Here is a 16,951-nt window from a genome sequence, read left to right on the forward strand (position 1 = left end):
CTGTACTACGGTCCACAACAAGCTCGGCACAAACGTAACTTAATGCACTGTGGATTTTTATCGGGTTTTAGCCACGTAAAGATTCGATCTTGGTGTACGAGCTTTGTTGTTCAAGTCACAGTACTCGAGAATACTGCAGGGTTCTATTCTACATCTCGAAATTTCTGTCAGAGTAACCCCAGAAAAAATAAAAACGTATGGTTTTTCCTCAAGTTCCCAACTAGAACGTGTGCTTTATTTTTGAAAAGTGCACAGAAAACGATGGTCAAACTTTCAGGAAACACTTCTTACACATAGAGGAATAGAACGTGTATGGACGTGAGTCCAGAAACGCTTTAGTTCCATGTCAGAGTTCATTTTCTACTCCTCTTCATAATCACATGAATCAAGGGGAAAATGACAGATTTGAAACAATCTTAACAAACAGAAAGCAAAATGGTGTGCTGAATATTTCAAAATACGTTGGAAGAGGAAAAAAATTTAATGACCAGGGAGAAATCACGAAGAAACTCCCACAAGGTTCAATTTTTGGTCCACTCCTATTCCTTATTGTGGGCTGTCGAGAATCCTCGCGAAATAATGTTGACCAATCATCAACTAAGATTTTCTGTCAACGTTTAGGCCGCCATTGTTGATTGTTTGTTACGGCCTCATTTTCTTTCACCCACACTCAACGGAGGAACCTACAGTGCTTTCTTAGAGAATACTCTACCTGTTCTCCTAGAACATGAGCCTTTAGAAGGGTGACACACGTACGTCGCGTACAATGGAGCTCCTCCTCATTTCAGTTTTAATGTTCGTACGCTTACACATAACACGTTCCGTGACGGATGTGTAGAAGTGGACCTAAAACCACAAGACCTTTATTTGTGGGGGGGATTTGAAAGCTCTTGCGTGCGGAAGCCCGGTACAAGATGTACAGAGTCTTCGTGCCCGTTTTGTAAAAGGCTGTGAAACAATGCACAGTTCTCCACGGCTATAGGAGTGAATAAGGGATTCAGTGCGGCCGCGGGTTGACGTATCTTGCTAATGGAGGGCATTCTGAACATTTCATTTAGAATGGCGTTTCACATTGTGGCGATACGTTCTTTTCCTGTGTATTCCCCATAATTAATGTGTTGGAGAATTGTAGAAACCTAGCTCTAACTTAGAAATGATGTCCATACAATATATTTATTTCTTCTACGTGTCAGGAATATTTCCTGAAAGTTTGGACATACCTTTTTCTTACAGCCTATATAAGCGAAGTAGAGATCACTGGGGCACTGGACGTACAATTATTTACATTTAACTTTATTGATGCTCCGTTACCTAGGTAACTAAATGGACTATTTTCTGCATTACCGTTTTTAAAATGCCTCTGATCACTATGGGACTTAACTTCTGTGGTCATCAGTCCACTAGAACTTAGAACTACTTAAACCTAACTAACCTAAGGACATCACACACATCCATGCCCGAGGCAGGATTCGAACCTGCGACCGTAGCAGTCGCGCGGTTCCTGAGTGAGCGCCTTAACCGCGAGACCACCGTTTTTAAAAAAAATGTACAAAAGACGATTTTGTTGCATCCTTGTATACAGTAATGATTTTATAATTAAATAAAAATTTAAAAATTACTTTAGATCGACATATTGGAAGAATAAACGCAAAGATTTTTTGATTAGGATGGAAAAAAGAAAAATAATAGAATGTGTGTTCCCACCACCGGTGCCATTCCAAACGCGAGACCCTCGGTAGTACACTTCGATCCGCTCACCTCTGCGTGGCATACTGATTTCTAATCCTAGTGATTGACTGACTGTAAAGAAGCATCTCCGAAAGGGCGTGGAGTCGCTACCGTTAGTCTGTCTTCTACACGATTCTATTCCAAAACTGTTCTATTCTAATTTAATGCAAGTACTTGTATCGTTCAAAGTATTGGTTGGCCTATTTCGTTTAGATACCAGTTCAAAATAGTTCAAAATGGTTCAAATGGCTCTGAGCACTATGGGAGATAACTTCTGAGGTCATCAGTCCCCTAGAACTACTTGAACCTAACTAACCTAACATCACACACATCCATGCCCGAGGCAGGATTCGAACCTGGGACCGCAGCAGTCGCGCGGTTCCAAACTGAAGCGCCTAGAACCGCTCGGCCACAGCGGCCGGCCAGATACCAGTTAGGTTCCTAGTGGTACTGCTTCTGTACTATAGCTCTTACACATTTAACGTGCGTATTTGGGGCATACCTCGGCACGGTTAAAGCTAGTTACAGTCTACAGACGTTAGTCCTTTGTATCTCCTTATTTGGCAGGTGTTAGCCGCCAGTCTGCCAATATTGCTTCCACTGCATCGCTCATTGGTTGTAAACTGTCATTGTCAGAGTTAGTGCTTTCGTTCCTGGTCCGTGTCGGGTATTTCCCACGGATCAGGTTCTCCTCGGGCAACTGCCTGTCCAGTTCTTCTGTACGGTCTTGTTTCTATGTATTTGGCATATAGTATAAGTGATGTAGCGTCAACGGATCTGTTCAGATATTGCCATTTGTCTGGGTCCCTTACGGATTCGTAGATGTTATCATGTGCAAAATTAGTTCATCGGGTGCACATGTGTAGTGTGCAATATAAAAGCAGGGTTGCCACAGGTTCTGGAAACCAGGGAATTTCAAACAAGTCAGGGAAATATCAAGGAAATTTGAAAAAAACCTGGAAAAATCTCGTTTTTGTTCCAGTAGATGAAATGGTTTGTTTAGTGAGGTGACACGCACCGCCGCTGGCTGGGTGCTTCTGAGAACATGCGCCGCTTCCCTACTCTCTCATCCCTACTGCTTCTCCGCTTCTTACCACTCCCCTCAGCTTGCCGCTAGAGTAGCAGCTGCCTCATCTGCATCTACATTGATACTCCGCAAGCCACCCAACGGTGTGTGGCGGAGGGCACTTTACGTGCCACTGTCATTACCTCCCTTTCCTGTTCCAGTCGCGTATGGTTCGCGGGAAGAACGACTGTCTGAAAGCCTCCGTGCGCGCTCTAATCTCTCTAATTTTACATTCGTGATCTCCTCGGGAAGTATAAGTAGGGGGAAGCAATATATTCGATACCTCATCCAGAAACGCACCCTCTCGAAACCTGGCGAGCAAGCTACACCGCGATGCAGAGCGCCTCTCTTGCAGAGTCTGCCACTTGAGTTTATTAAACATCTCCGTAACGCTATCACGGTTACCAAATAACCCAGTGACGAAACGCGCCGCTCTTCTTTGGATCTTCTCTATCTCCTCCGTCAACCCGACCTGGTACGGATCCCACACTGATGAGCAATACTCAAGTATAGGTCGAACGAGTGTTTTGTAAGCCACCTCCTTTGTTGATTGACTACATTTTCTAAGCACTCTCCCAATGAATCTCAACCTGGTACCCGCCTTACCAGCAATTAATTTTATATGATCATTCCACTTCAAATCGTTCCGTACGCATACTCCCAGATATTTTACAGAAGTAACTGCTACCAGTGTTTGTTCCGCTATCATATAATCATACAATAAAGGATCCTTCGTTCTATGTATTCGCAATACATTACATTTGTCTATGTTAAGAGTCAGTTGCCACTCCCTGCACCAAGTGCCTATCCGCTGCAGATCTTCCTGTATTTCACTACAATTTTCTAATGCAGCAACTTCTCTGTATACTACAGCATCATCCGCGAAAAGCCGCATGGAACTTCCGACACTATCTACTAAGTCATTTATATATATTGTGAAAAGCAATGGTCCCATAACACTCCCCTGTGGCACGCCAGAGATTACTTTAACGTCTGTAGACGTCTCTCCATTGATAACAACATGCTGTGTTCTGTTTGCTAAAAACTCTTCAATCCAGCCACACAGCTGGTCTGATATTCCGTAGGCTCTTACTTTGTTTATCAGGCGACAGTGCGAAACTGTATCGAACGCCTTCCGCCGATGAGAGGCAGGGAGTCGTGAGGAGTGGTTTGTTTTGATCTGATTCTCAGAGACTGTAGAGACAGCTGCCGGAGATGGCGGTCATATGTGCATGATTTGTGGCTCAGTGGTTATGTGGATGGGTGTGCTCTCATTTTCTGACAAAAGCTATTGCTGAAAATTTAGTCGTGAGAGTGTGATTGTTTTTTCTACGTGCCTGCCTGCAGCCCAGCAATCATCTTCACGGTGAGTTGCTACCTATTCTCGTTATTACTGCTCACAGAGTATTTGCAAAAGTTAGCTTTTGCATGGATTGATCACCGTTGTCACATTCCATCAACATTTTGTCTGTGGCTCGTGAATTTCTGGCCACACGAGTGGATTTCCACGACGGGCCAAAACCGCAGGCCATTTCTGCGGGTACCTGTAATGGATCGACCCTGCTGATCTGGTTCTCACTAACGCGTAGGCCCTGTCTGTTGGATCTAGTCTCACCGACCTGCCCGCAGGCCGGATCTGTCTGTGTGTGGCGCAATCCAGCGGATTTTCACGGCTTGTCCTTGGACTCGGGACTGCAGTGCGCCTCAACAGGCCAGAGGGCATGGAAGATGGATTTCAGGACTCGCGACTGTCTCACCGCAAGTACGTTGTACAGTGTGGCATTTTACATTTATTTGTTCTAGTACATTTTGGCACGTCAAAAGTAGTTTAAATGTTAGAAAGTATGGCTGATAAGAAGAAGAAAATCGTGCCAGCCGCTGGCGGTTTGTATGGTATGTACTCATATACTTCTCGAAAGAAAAATCACACAATACCTGTAAAATAATAGTGGGTAATAACTCACAATAACAAACATAGTACAACCAACATTTTATTGGCGGTAACCTACAGTGTTGGTTTGCACAATTCTTTCCCGCCTTATACACTTTTTTCAAGAGGCCTACTTCTTTCTGAGCTTATTTCTGAACTCAGTGAAAGAATTTCAGGTCTGTCTTGCGACTCCAAGGATATGCGTATTTTTCTCAACAAATGTATTTCGTTTTACTGAAACGAAATAACACCCTGGTCTTAATGGAATACATATACCAAATGGTTCAAATGGCTCTGAGCACTATGGGACTCAACTGCTGTGGTCATAAGTCCCCTAGAACTTAGAACTACTTAAACCTAACTAACCTAAGGACAGCACACAACACCCAGCCATCACGAGGCAGAGAAAATCTCCGACCCCGCCGGGAATCGAACCCGGGAACCCGGGCGTGTACATATACCATTTGGCTTGCTTTCTCCGTCTACAAACAGTTCATTACAAAACATTTTGATGTTAATACTAATTTTTGCTCACATCAGGAAACGCCATCTACTTGCAATTTTTTTAGATATTTTCTCGTCTGCACTTGTACCGCAACTGCAAATACATATTGTCAACTTACGTCTTAACTCACCCTTGAGATCTCGAAATCGTCAGGGAAAAGTGCTAAAACTTGTCTGAAAATCGGGATAATAACAGGGAATTTCACTTGGGGAAACTTGTGGCAACCCTGAAAAGGCAATGTCCTGTCTCACTGACTGACTGACACATCATCGCAAAGGATACAAATTTAAAATTTGAAGAAGGTTCGAAATATCTATGCTTTATGGATCTAGAAAAGGCATATGACCGGGTTCCTAGGAGGAAGTTATTATCTGTTCTACGAGATTATGGAATAGGAGGCAAACTTTTGCAAGCAATTAAAGGTCTTTACATGGATAGTCAGGCAGCAGTTAGAGTTGATGGTAAATTGAGTTCATGGTTCAGAGCAGTTTCAGGGGTAAGACAAGGCTGCAACCTGTCTCCACTGTTGTTCATATTATTTATGGATCATATGTTGAAAACAATAGACTGACTTGGTGAGATTAAGATATGTGAACACAAAATAAGCAGTCTTGCATATGCGGATGACTTAGTTGCGATGGCAGATTCGATTGAAAGTTTGCAAAGTAATATTTCAGAGCTAGATCAGAAATGTAAAGACTATGGTATGAAGATTAGCATCTCCAAAACGAAAGTAATGTCAGTGGGAAAGAAATATAAACGGATTGAGTGCCAAATAGGAGGAACAAAGTTAGAACAGGTGGACGGTTTCAAGTACTTAGGATGCATATTCTCACAGGATGACAACATAGTGAAAGAACTGGAAGCGAGGTGTAGCAAAGCTAATGCAGTGAGCGCTCAGCTACGATCTACTCTCTTTTGCAAGAAGAAAGTCAGTACCAAGACTAAGTTATCTGTGCACCGTTCAATCTTTTGACCAACTTTGTTGTATGGGAGCGAAAGCTGGGTGGATTCATGTTACATTATCAACAAGGTTGAGGTTACGGATATTAAAGTAGCTAGGATGATTGCAGGTACTAGTAGATGGGAACAATGGCAGGAGAGTGTCCACAATGAGGAAATCAAAGAAAAACTGGGAATGAACTCTATAGATATAGCAGTCAGGGCGAACAGGCTTAGATGGTGGGGTCATGTTACACGCATGGGAGAAGCAAGGTTACCCGAGTAACTCATAGGTTCAGCAGTAGAGGGTAGGAGGAGTCGGGGCAGACCGAGGAGAAGGTACCTGGATTCGGTTAAGAATGATTTTGAAGTAATAGGTTTGACACCAGAAGAGGCACCAATGTTAGCACTGAATAGGGGATCATGGAGGAATTTTATAAGGGGGCTATGCTCCAGACTGAACGCTGAAAGGCATAATCAGTCTTAAATGATAAATGATGATGAAGAAGGTGTGAATCTTATAGTGTAGGTATCGATTAAGAAGGGATTGTCCGAAATTACACTCTTAATGTAATGAAATAGGGAATGAAAGGCTTTTTGAAAGTATGTCGCTATTAAGGTAATTTTTTAAACTAGAACTACGAAAACTGGTATTTGGTTTCTCAATCAGAAAATAAAAAATACGCGTTTCAGAGTTTTTGGAAATCAACCACTACTGCGGTCAAATAGTGGGTGAAAGTTTTTATGAAAATAAATAATTACCAAAGAACTACTACAGGATTTTAAGGCTACATATATGACAACTGACAGTGGACCTCTTGGTTAGAAAATAAAAAAAATAACATATGATTTCAGTCTTTCTGGAAATTCAGTCCCTAAGGAAGTGGAATAGGGTATGAAAATTTTTAAGAAAATATTTCGCTACGTTAAAACAATTTTAAAACTAAATTTATGAAAATTGGTATTTATTTCCCTTCTCGGTCAGAGATAGAGAAAAATTTGTTTTGAAATGAAAGTTACTATGGAAATATCTCCAAAAGAACGCGAAAGGCATGATTAACAAAAACCTTGGACTCTAGCCATCAGAATCGCTTCTTGGTAAGAAATACACTACTGGTCATTAAAATTGCTGCACCAAGAAGAAATGCAGATGATAAACGGGTATTCATTGGACAAATATATTATACTAGAACTGACATGTGATTACATTTTCACGCAAATTGGGTGCATAGATCCTGAGAAATCAGTACCCAGAACAACCACCTCTGGCCGTAATAACTGCCATGATACGCCTGGGCATTGCGTCAAACAGAGCTTGGATGGCGTGTATGCAGCTTCAACCCGATACCATAGTTCATCAAGAGTAATGACTGGCGTATTGTGACGAGCCAGTTGCTCGGCCACCACTGACCAGACGTTTTCAATTGGTGAGAGATCTGAAGAATGTGCTGGCGAGGGCAGCAGTCGAACATTTCATGTATCCAGAAAGGCCCGTAAAGGACCGGCAACATGCGGTCGTGCATTATCCTGCTGAAATGTAGGGTTTTGCAGGAATCGAATAAAGGGTAGAACCACGGGTCGTAACACATCTGAAATGTAACGTCCACTGTTCAAAGTGCCGTCAATGCGAACAAGAGGTGACCGAGACGTGTAACCAATGGCACCCCATACCATCACGCCGGGTGATACGCCAGTATGGCGATGACGAATACACGCTTCCAATGTGCGTTCACCGCGATGTCGCCTAACACGGATGCGACCAACATGAAGCTGTAAACAGAACCTGGATTCATCCAAAAAAATGACGTTTTGCCATTCGTGCACCCAGGTTCGTCGTTGAGTACACCATCGCAGCCGCTCCTGTATGTGATGCAACTATGGTCTCCGAGCTGATAGTCCATGCTGCTGCAAACGTCGTCGAACTGTTCGTGCAGATGGTTGTTGTCTTGCAAACGTCTCCATCTGTTGACTCAGGGATCGAGACGTGGCTGCACGATCCGTTACATCCATGCGGATAAGATACCTGTCATCTCGACTGCTAGTGATACGAGGCTGTTGGGATCCAGCACGGCGTTCCGTATTACCCTCCTGAACCCAGCGATTCCATATTCTGCCAACAGTCATCCGATCTCGACCAACGCGAGCAGCAATATCGCGATACGATAAACCGCAATCACGATAGGCTGTAATCCGACCTTTATCAAAGTCGGAAACGTGATGGTACGCGTTTCTCCTCCTTACACGGGGCATCACAACAACGTTTCACCAGGCAACGCCGGGCAACCACTGTTCGTGTATGAGAAATCGGTTGGAAACTTTCCTCATGCATGCACGTTGTAGGTGTCGCCACCGGTGCCAATCTTGTGCGAATGCTCTGAAAAGCTGATCATTTGCATATCACAGCATCTTCTTCCTGTCGGTTAAATTTCGCGTATGCACAACGTCATCTTCGTGGTGTAGCAATTTTAATGTCTATTAGTGTACATTCGGAAAAGATCATGCTAAATTAGCGTGAAAAGCTTAGAAGGTGTTGCAATTTGTGAAGAACATAAAAATTCCATTAAATAAGAAAAAAATCTGCAGGCCACACAGTATGCGCGAGCGAGGCAGCGAGCGCTAAGCTAGTGTAAAAATGCATTTCAAGGCTGCCTGGCTCTAGATTAATGTCTGTATGGAGCATTTTCAACCAGTTCCGGATGTCGGGGAAAAAGGAATGAAATTTACACTCTTTAACACCGGTTGGCCACTCACGTTGCCTCGCATTCACTCGCCACTGTTTCAGTTGCCGTTTGTCCCTGAAATCTTCTGCCCCTCTGCAGCCAGTATGGCGCAGCTCGCCGACTGGTTGTTAGGTCTACCGGATATGTTCCGAGCACTACGCACAGTACTTCCACTGACATGGTGCTGAAAGATCCTGATAGTCTCAGCAGAACACTTCTTTGACCTCTCATAACAACACTTCTGATCGTCTGCGTGGACTGTGTTGTCGGGAGCAACACCGAGATTGTTTTCCGGGCACCACCTTCCCATATTGTGCGGTATGTCACTGGTTTTAGTCTCCCGTTCTCTTCCAGAGTTTGCTGATAGCACAGCCAACAGATCATCAGCGTATGCGATAATCCTCTCACTGTGTGTTTCCCGTCCGTTTCTGTTAGGCTCTATGGAAACATCACAACAGACGGACCCACAGACTGAACCCTACATTTCGCGTAGTTTCCGAACGTCGGTGACTACCAGCTGTTATCAAATGCCCCGGAAGTGGCCAGTACGTACTTGCGGTTGACAATATGCACTAATTTGAGTGCCCAATTAATGTCATCGACAATCGCCCTATTTTCAGGGAGGGCACAGATTTTGCTGCCCTTCGTCCGAGAGTAGAACGGAAGGAAATGTTTATTCAAGGCGCAATAAGAAATACCCTCTCCAACACAAAGTAGTGCTTTGTAGACAATAGACGTAGATGCACAGAGCTTTATGTGAATTACGCAGTGTGTGTATGTCAAGTATCAACAAAACTTGTAATGTAACAATATTTTGATGCAGGGCGAAGTTTGGAGTCTACGAGGTGGATTTCAGCAGTCCAAACAGAACGAGGACGCCCAAGGATTCGGCCGCATTTATAGCGGAAGTCTACGGCAGCAGGCAGCTTCCGGAGCAGTATCGTCTATAATGACATCCTAGTCAGTGAGTCATTAAGTCCCAAACTTCCTTTCTCCCTTCCAGAGCAGTACTTTTTCCAGAAAATACTTATAGACTGGTATATGGCTGAAGTGAATTATGAGAAAAAAGTATATTTAAAATTGTTGAATGTCTGAAATATTCATCACTAAAATGGCACAAATAAATAAATTAACAAAACTGAGTCGTTTATATTTATTCCTTTAGTAAACAGAGACTATGTGAGCACTATACCGTCAATTATTGCTACTCTCTTTGAAAGGGATCCATCAGGCCGCTTTCACGACAATTAATCTTATCCTCTCCCTACTTTGCGGTAGTTGTTGCCCTCGAGAAAGAAGAATGTCTGTTTCTTCATTTTATCTCTGTCTGAAGAGTATCAGTATTATTCCCGTATTTCCCAATCCTGTGTGTGAACTTGAATCAATGATAGAATGAGTTGAACTTATTTCGTTGTCGGTGACGGGATGCACATTCTGCTAACTGAGTGTTGCCAGTGTTTGGGATACCAGTGCACGGACGGGGAGGTAAGTTGTGCCGGCATGACAGGTGTAGTGGACAAGGAGAGCCCCGCTGTGGTGGCGGGAGTACTTCCAGCCTCTTTGGAGGAGTCGTTTCCCGCTCCTTGGCTTTGAGAGGATATTAAACGAAGGACGGTTCAAACTGACACACTTCCGGCGCACTCTAAGTAAGACAGAAGTGATTGCTATTCATTTTGTAATGGATACAATGAAGGAATTTGAATGTTCTTTAAGTTCGCTAATATTATGATTAACAATTTTCCTTGAAACATCATGATGCTACATGCAGTTTTAATCGTTGTAGTGTATGTCATTTTGTAATTAAACTAGTTCCTTTGTGTTGTGCTTCGTGCTCAGGTCAACTGGTGAATGTGATTGCGATTATACAAAGGAACCGCACTTTTTCTTTAAGTTTATCACAGTAAATTCACTATCGTATTTGAGAATTGTTTCAGAGAAACTGATTGCGCTTAAAGCAAGACCGAAACCTTAAGTGAGTTAGGAGACTTAGGAAATTGTGATTTGTGTTGATGCCATGTCCACGTGTGAAACATTAGGAATCACAATAACTGAATTTAATTCATGAATGAGTGGTTAAATTATTTATTCTGTGAATAATACTCAGATTCTTGTGCAATCTTGTGTTGAAATACTTAGCCGTTTCTTTACCTCGATCAACATGTCCTTCACATACATCTACATCTACATCTACATGCAGACCCCGCAAGCCACCTGACGGTGTGGCGGAGGGTACTTTGAGTACCTCTATCGGTTCTCCCTTCTATTCCAGTCTCGTATCGTTCGTGGAATGAAGGATTGTCGGTATGCCTCTGTGTGGGCTCTAATCTCTCTGATTTTATCCTCATGGTCTCTTCGCGAGATATACGTAGGAAGGAGCAATATACTGCTTGACTCCTCGGTGAAGGTATGTTCTCGAAAAGCCCGTACCGAGCTACTGAGCGTCTCTCTTGCAGAGTCTTCCACTGGAGTTAATCTATCATCTCCGTAACGCTTTCGCGATTACTAAATGATCCTGTAACGAAGCGCGCTGCTCTCCGTTGGATCTTCTCTATCTCTTTTATCAACCCTATGTGGTACGGATCCCACACCGGTGAGCAGTATTCAAGCAGTGGGCGAACAAGTGTACTGTAACCTACTTCCTTTGTTTTCGGATTGGATTTCCTTAGGATTCTTCCAATGAATCTCGCATACACTTGTCTCCATTGTGATTCAATTGCCATTCCCTGCACCATGCGTCAATTCGTTGCAGATCCTCCTGGATTTTCGTAGAATTTCCATTGTTACAACCTCTCGGTATACCACAGCATCATCCGCAAAAAGCTTCAGTGAACTTCCGATGTTGTCCACAAGGTTATTTATGTATATTGTGAATAGCAACGGTCCTACGACACTCCCCTGCGGCACACCTGAAATGACTCTTACTTCGGAAGACTTCTCTCCATTGAGAATGACATGCTGCGTTCTGTTATCTACTCCGTAGCCCCCACGTTATCTTTTATGAAACACAACACAACATTATAAACTTATTCATCGTCCAATTACACGGATGATTTGGTTAACTTATGAGATACTGGGACTCAGCTTGGTTTTTCGTTGTTCACTAGTGACCGATCAAGTGTTCTTCAGACACTCCGTGGGTCCCTGTGATGTTACTGGATGAACTGAACGAAACTTTCAAAGCCTTATCGGTACACGTTGTAAATTTCGCTAAAGTACGCGTTTTCTGAGTTGCTCAAATATCTTCATGAATCATTGGATACCTATACTCTGAAGTATAGTCGTTACCTTTGGCAGCCAGAAGATAATTTCTCTTCTTAACGTAATTAGGATGTCCCTTTCATGTCCCCTCCCCCTTTTCTGTGTCATTTGTGAATTTATACGAAATTGATGCAAAAGAGTGAAACGTCCCCTTTGGAAAAATTTATGAATTACTGTGCTGGTAAATCACTTACGTTATTTCACTTTCAAACTGCTGAGCAATATATATATATATATATATATATATATATATATATATATATATATATATATATATATATATATATAGGGTGAGCCACCTAACGTTACCGCTGGATATATTTCGTGGACCACATCAAATACTGACGAACCGATTCCACAAACCGAACGTGAGGAGAGGGGCTAGTGTAATTGTTTAATACAAACCATACAAAAATGCACGGAAGTATGTTTTTTAACACAAACCTATGTTTTTTTTTAATGGAACCACGTTAGTTTTGTTAGCACATCTGAACATATAAACAAATACGTAATCAGTGCCGTTTGTTGCATTGTAAAATGTTAATTACATCCGGAGATATTGTAACCTAAAGTTGACGCTTGAAACCTCCGACGTTCAGTTGCGTGTTGTAACAAACACGGGCCACGGTCGGCGAGCAGCATCTGCAGGGACATGTTTACGATGACGACCGTGTTTACGAGTATGGCTGTAGTGCACTGTTGTGATTTGGTCTAGTTGTCGCAGTGTCCGCATGTAGCGCTTGCTGCTATTGTTACTCTGCATTCGTCTCCGAACGCAGACCAACTGTAGTACACCGTGTTACCAGACGTCTGTGATAGTGCAGTGTTGTAGGAACTGTGGCCATGGTGTATTCGAACTCTGAAAAGGCGGAGATGATACTCATCTATGGCGAGTGTCGACGAAATGCACCTGAAGCCTGCAGGGTGTATGCAGAACGGTACCCGGACAGAGAGCATCTAACGTGCCGCACATTGCAAAACATCTACCGCCAACTGTATGGAACAGGTATGGTCGTAGCACGCAAACGGGTTCGTAACAGGCCCGTCACAGGAGAAGCGGGTGCAGTTGGTGTGTTAGCTGCTGTTGCCATGAACCCACACATGAGTACACGGGACATTGCGAGAGCCGGTGGACTGAGTCAAAGTAGTGTCATGCGCATACTGCATCGTCACCGCTTTCACCCGTTTCATGTGTCGCTACATCAGCAATTACATGGTGATGACTTTGTAAGGTGTCAGGCAAATCCAACACCTTCCATGAAAACCCTGACATGATAAGCAAATCCAGTAGTATGTCACATAGCTCCGAATAAATCGTGACATTAAATTAACCAAAGTAATACGAGTAACGAGCGAGCAAGTGGAATACCACAGACTAACACAAGAGTGCCTAAATGCATGTTATACCTTCCCACCGTGAGACAGACGCAGTTCCGAGGGGAGAAACGAGAACAGAAGCCGAGAGCAGAACCATGTTAAGTTAGAAGGCCCTACGATAGGGGACGGACACCCACGTCGCCAGCTAACCGTTAGGACCACCCCCACCCTATGTTAAAAGCTAGAGCCTTAGCGTGAGACTTTTTCGCGTATCTATTACGTCAGGACCACCCCCCAGCCCATGTTAAAAGATAGAGCCCTCCAGAAGAACAGTATTGATCTTACGATAACACAAAAAGGGCCACCCCAGCCAAGTTTTAGCGTGAGACTTTTTCGCGTCTCTGTTACATTGCAAACTTTAAAAACATTGCCCCACCACGAAAAGTGTAACGTTTCTCATTGGATAGACAGAATTTTTGTAGGCAGAGGTTAAGGTTAACATTGATACCCTGATTGGTCAGATGAAAACACAGCCAGATAGTTTTTTTTTTTTTAACCAACTTCGGTAAATTGTAGTAAGGAGAAGTTAGGAGAGAGTTGCTTCCGAGACGGCGAGGTGAGCGGAGCTGTGCTGCCCGCCGCCCCCTGACGAACACCGACAAGGTAATGAACGCACACGATCCCGCATAACAGCGCATAAAGCTTCACTCAGAACTGCTGAAGTCTCATCTGTTACACCCCTTTTTGCGTAGTACTAGCGTTGATCGTCAATTAAAGCTCATGGTGTTCACATTTGCCACTTGAAATAAAAATCTGAAACGCGGTAATTTTTCTGTTACATAGTTATTGAGAAGCCACATCAGCCACTGTAATTTACGACAAGTTAGATAAGTAATTAAAGATAATTGAGGGTCACTGTAGACCATTTTGATAGTTTTCTCTTTTGTGAAACTTAATTTAAACCTAAATTATAGAAGTAATATGGCATAGGTCATCCTTCGATCCATTGTTAGCAATGACAGATCGAGACCTTGACCGAATTGAGGTAGAGACCCAGCATGAAAATGGACAGAGAATAGAGGACAGTACAACAGACGATGCAGTATCGCGAGAGATAGGACATATAACGCACCATAACGAGGATAATGTACGCCAAGGCACAGAAAACCTAGGTCAGCATACGACAGAGGAGCAGGAAAGTAGAGAGACAGGCGATGAGGATTCTAACTTGCGTCTTGAATACGTAGAACCCATAGTAAAAGTAATCAGAGCACCCTCACCACAGAGTACAAGGAATTCGAGCAGAAACGTGTCACCGCACAGTTCAATGCAATCGGTTGCAAACCAACACTTGGGCGAAAACACAGAGCGTAGGACGTCGGAAGAAAACGCAATAGGACCCACCAATCTGGCAGAATTATTACAATTAATGACGGAAACCATGACAAGACAAAATAAAGAAATTGCAAACCAAATTAAAATTAAGAATGTAGAAATGGCGAAACAAAATGCAGAAACCACGAGACAAATGCGTGCGGTTAAAGAACAAAACAAAAAAATTCAGTTACACCTAAGTCATATTGAAGACGAGGCAAAAGAATCTCTAGAAGTGATAGGAAACTTAATAACAGGTCACAATCAATTGAGAACAGACATTGACAAGGTACAAGAGGACGTACAAACATTGCGTAATGACATTCAGGACAAGATCAAAGCATTACGTAACAACACCCAGGGAGAAGTCAAGAAACTAGAGAAACAGATAAACGTAATTACTAGACAAGCAGCAGGTACAGCGCGTGAAATTGTTGAAAACAGTGTGTTACACAAACGTATCAAAATAGAAGCGCAAACGAAGCGACAATTTCAGAAATTGCGAACAGTGTTGTTGCAAACCATTGAAGAGCGTAGTGAACAGGATCGAACAAGCACAGAGTCTGCAACCACATCCGTATCTGTAACACCACCGGAAAAACAAGCAATTAACGAAGATATTACGCATTTGCGATTCCAATCATAGGCGGAAAGTAACACGTGAAATCAGACAGCCTGCACAGCAACAAACACGTTTCGAAATTCTTGATGAACAAACGTCATCACAAAAACATGCAGAACCACAAATGTATGTTTCAAGACAGATTGGATCGTGCAATGAAGCAACAAGGTTAGCCAGACAAGATACCGAACCAATACCTGACAATGGAAAGCCAGGTCGCGAAGAGTACAGTGCAATACATTCAGCTACACGTTCACAACCGATGGAAGAAAATTATTGCGTACCACTCCAACGATACTACGCAAGGGTAGGCGAAAGTTACAGTGGACAATATCCAATGGATCTACCACAACCGGAAAGAACGACGGGAGAAATGATCAGAAACAAAAGTGGCGAAGAATCGCGAATTTCATATGGAACTATGACGAAGTACGACAACGATCATTTCCTCACAATCAGAAAATTTCAACACTTTCGAGAAGGAAACTCATTACATCCACGAACTTTTATTGATCAATTCAGAGTAGGATTACCAGAACACTGGACGATAGCACACAAATTAGACTTTATATGTGCACATATGTCAGGAACAGTCGTAGAAACCAGGCAGAATGTTGCAGTGACATGCCGATCGTACGAAGATTTCAGAGAGAAGTTTCTCTCACGATATTGGTCCAGCGAAGCACAGAACAGAGTGACGTACGAATTATTACAGAACCCATATTTTGAAAATTCAGGAGAGAAGAGTCCCGTGAAATTTTTCGAATTAATGGCAAAGAAAAATCAATGCTTAGATGTACCATACAGTGACGGAGAGTTGATTAAATTATGCGCGATGAAGTTACCATTGAAATACCAGCAGTCATTAGTAGGTCGCGGAGGCAATGACGTCGAAGCATTTAAAGGTATTCTAAGGGAACTAGAGTTCATATTTTCGGAAGATGATGCAAGAAAAGACGAAGCGCACGTGAAAACGAAAGCAAAAAGCAGTGGAATCCACAAGACACAGTACGAAGAAACAATAATTACGAACCACGTGATAACTTCTCACCAAGAAACGACAATAGATTTCAACAAAGAACCGGGTATGGATTTAGAAGAGAATATGGCAATAACTATAATTCACCCAGGAACGGCAACAACTATTACAGAGGGAATGACGACAACCGGAACAGGTACTGGAGAACCAATAGACCGACAAATTATCAACAAAGAAACCACTATCAACAAGCTGAACAAGGAAAGAGAATACAGATAGAAGAGGTGGAGGTTAGACCACCAAACCCCGATAAACGTTCGAATTGACAGCTAAGCGCCCATGCCAAAGAGAATGACGCACCGACCCAGGACAATTGCAGCACCTTGAACAGAGAAGTAAATACCTTATCACGAGAAGAGAAGAAGGAAGAAACAAATCCGCAGGGACCAGATGAAAACTAAGACAAGAAAATAACAATATGGTGTTGCGACGAAATTAATTGGGAGAATA

General features: G+C 42.9%; 1 protein-coding gene across 1 annotated transcript in view; it reads left to right on the plus strand.

Annotated features, from left to right (window-relative positions):
• LOC124622575 (myrosinase 1-like) overlaps positions 1-10,029 on the plus strand; it is a 103,790-nt gene extending 93,761 nt beyond the window's left edge. Inside the window, exon 11 of the mRNA XM_047148324.1 lies at positions 9,715-10,029. Within this exon, the coding sequence (XP_047004280.1) occupies positions 9,715-9,841 (127 nt within the window). The 3' untranslated portion in view covers positions 9,842-10,029. The remainder of the gene's footprint in view (positions 1-9,714) is intronic.
• The last annotated feature ends 6,922 nt before the right edge of the window (positions 10,030-16,951 follow it).

The sequence above is a fragment of the Schistocerca americana genome, chromosome 7 (assembly GCF_021461395.2).
Source record: "Schistocerca americana isolate TAMUIC-IGC-003095 chromosome 7, iqSchAmer2.1, whole genome shotgun sequence".
NCBI lineage: Eukaryota > Metazoa > Arthropoda > Insecta > Orthoptera > Acrididae > Schistocerca > Schistocerca americana.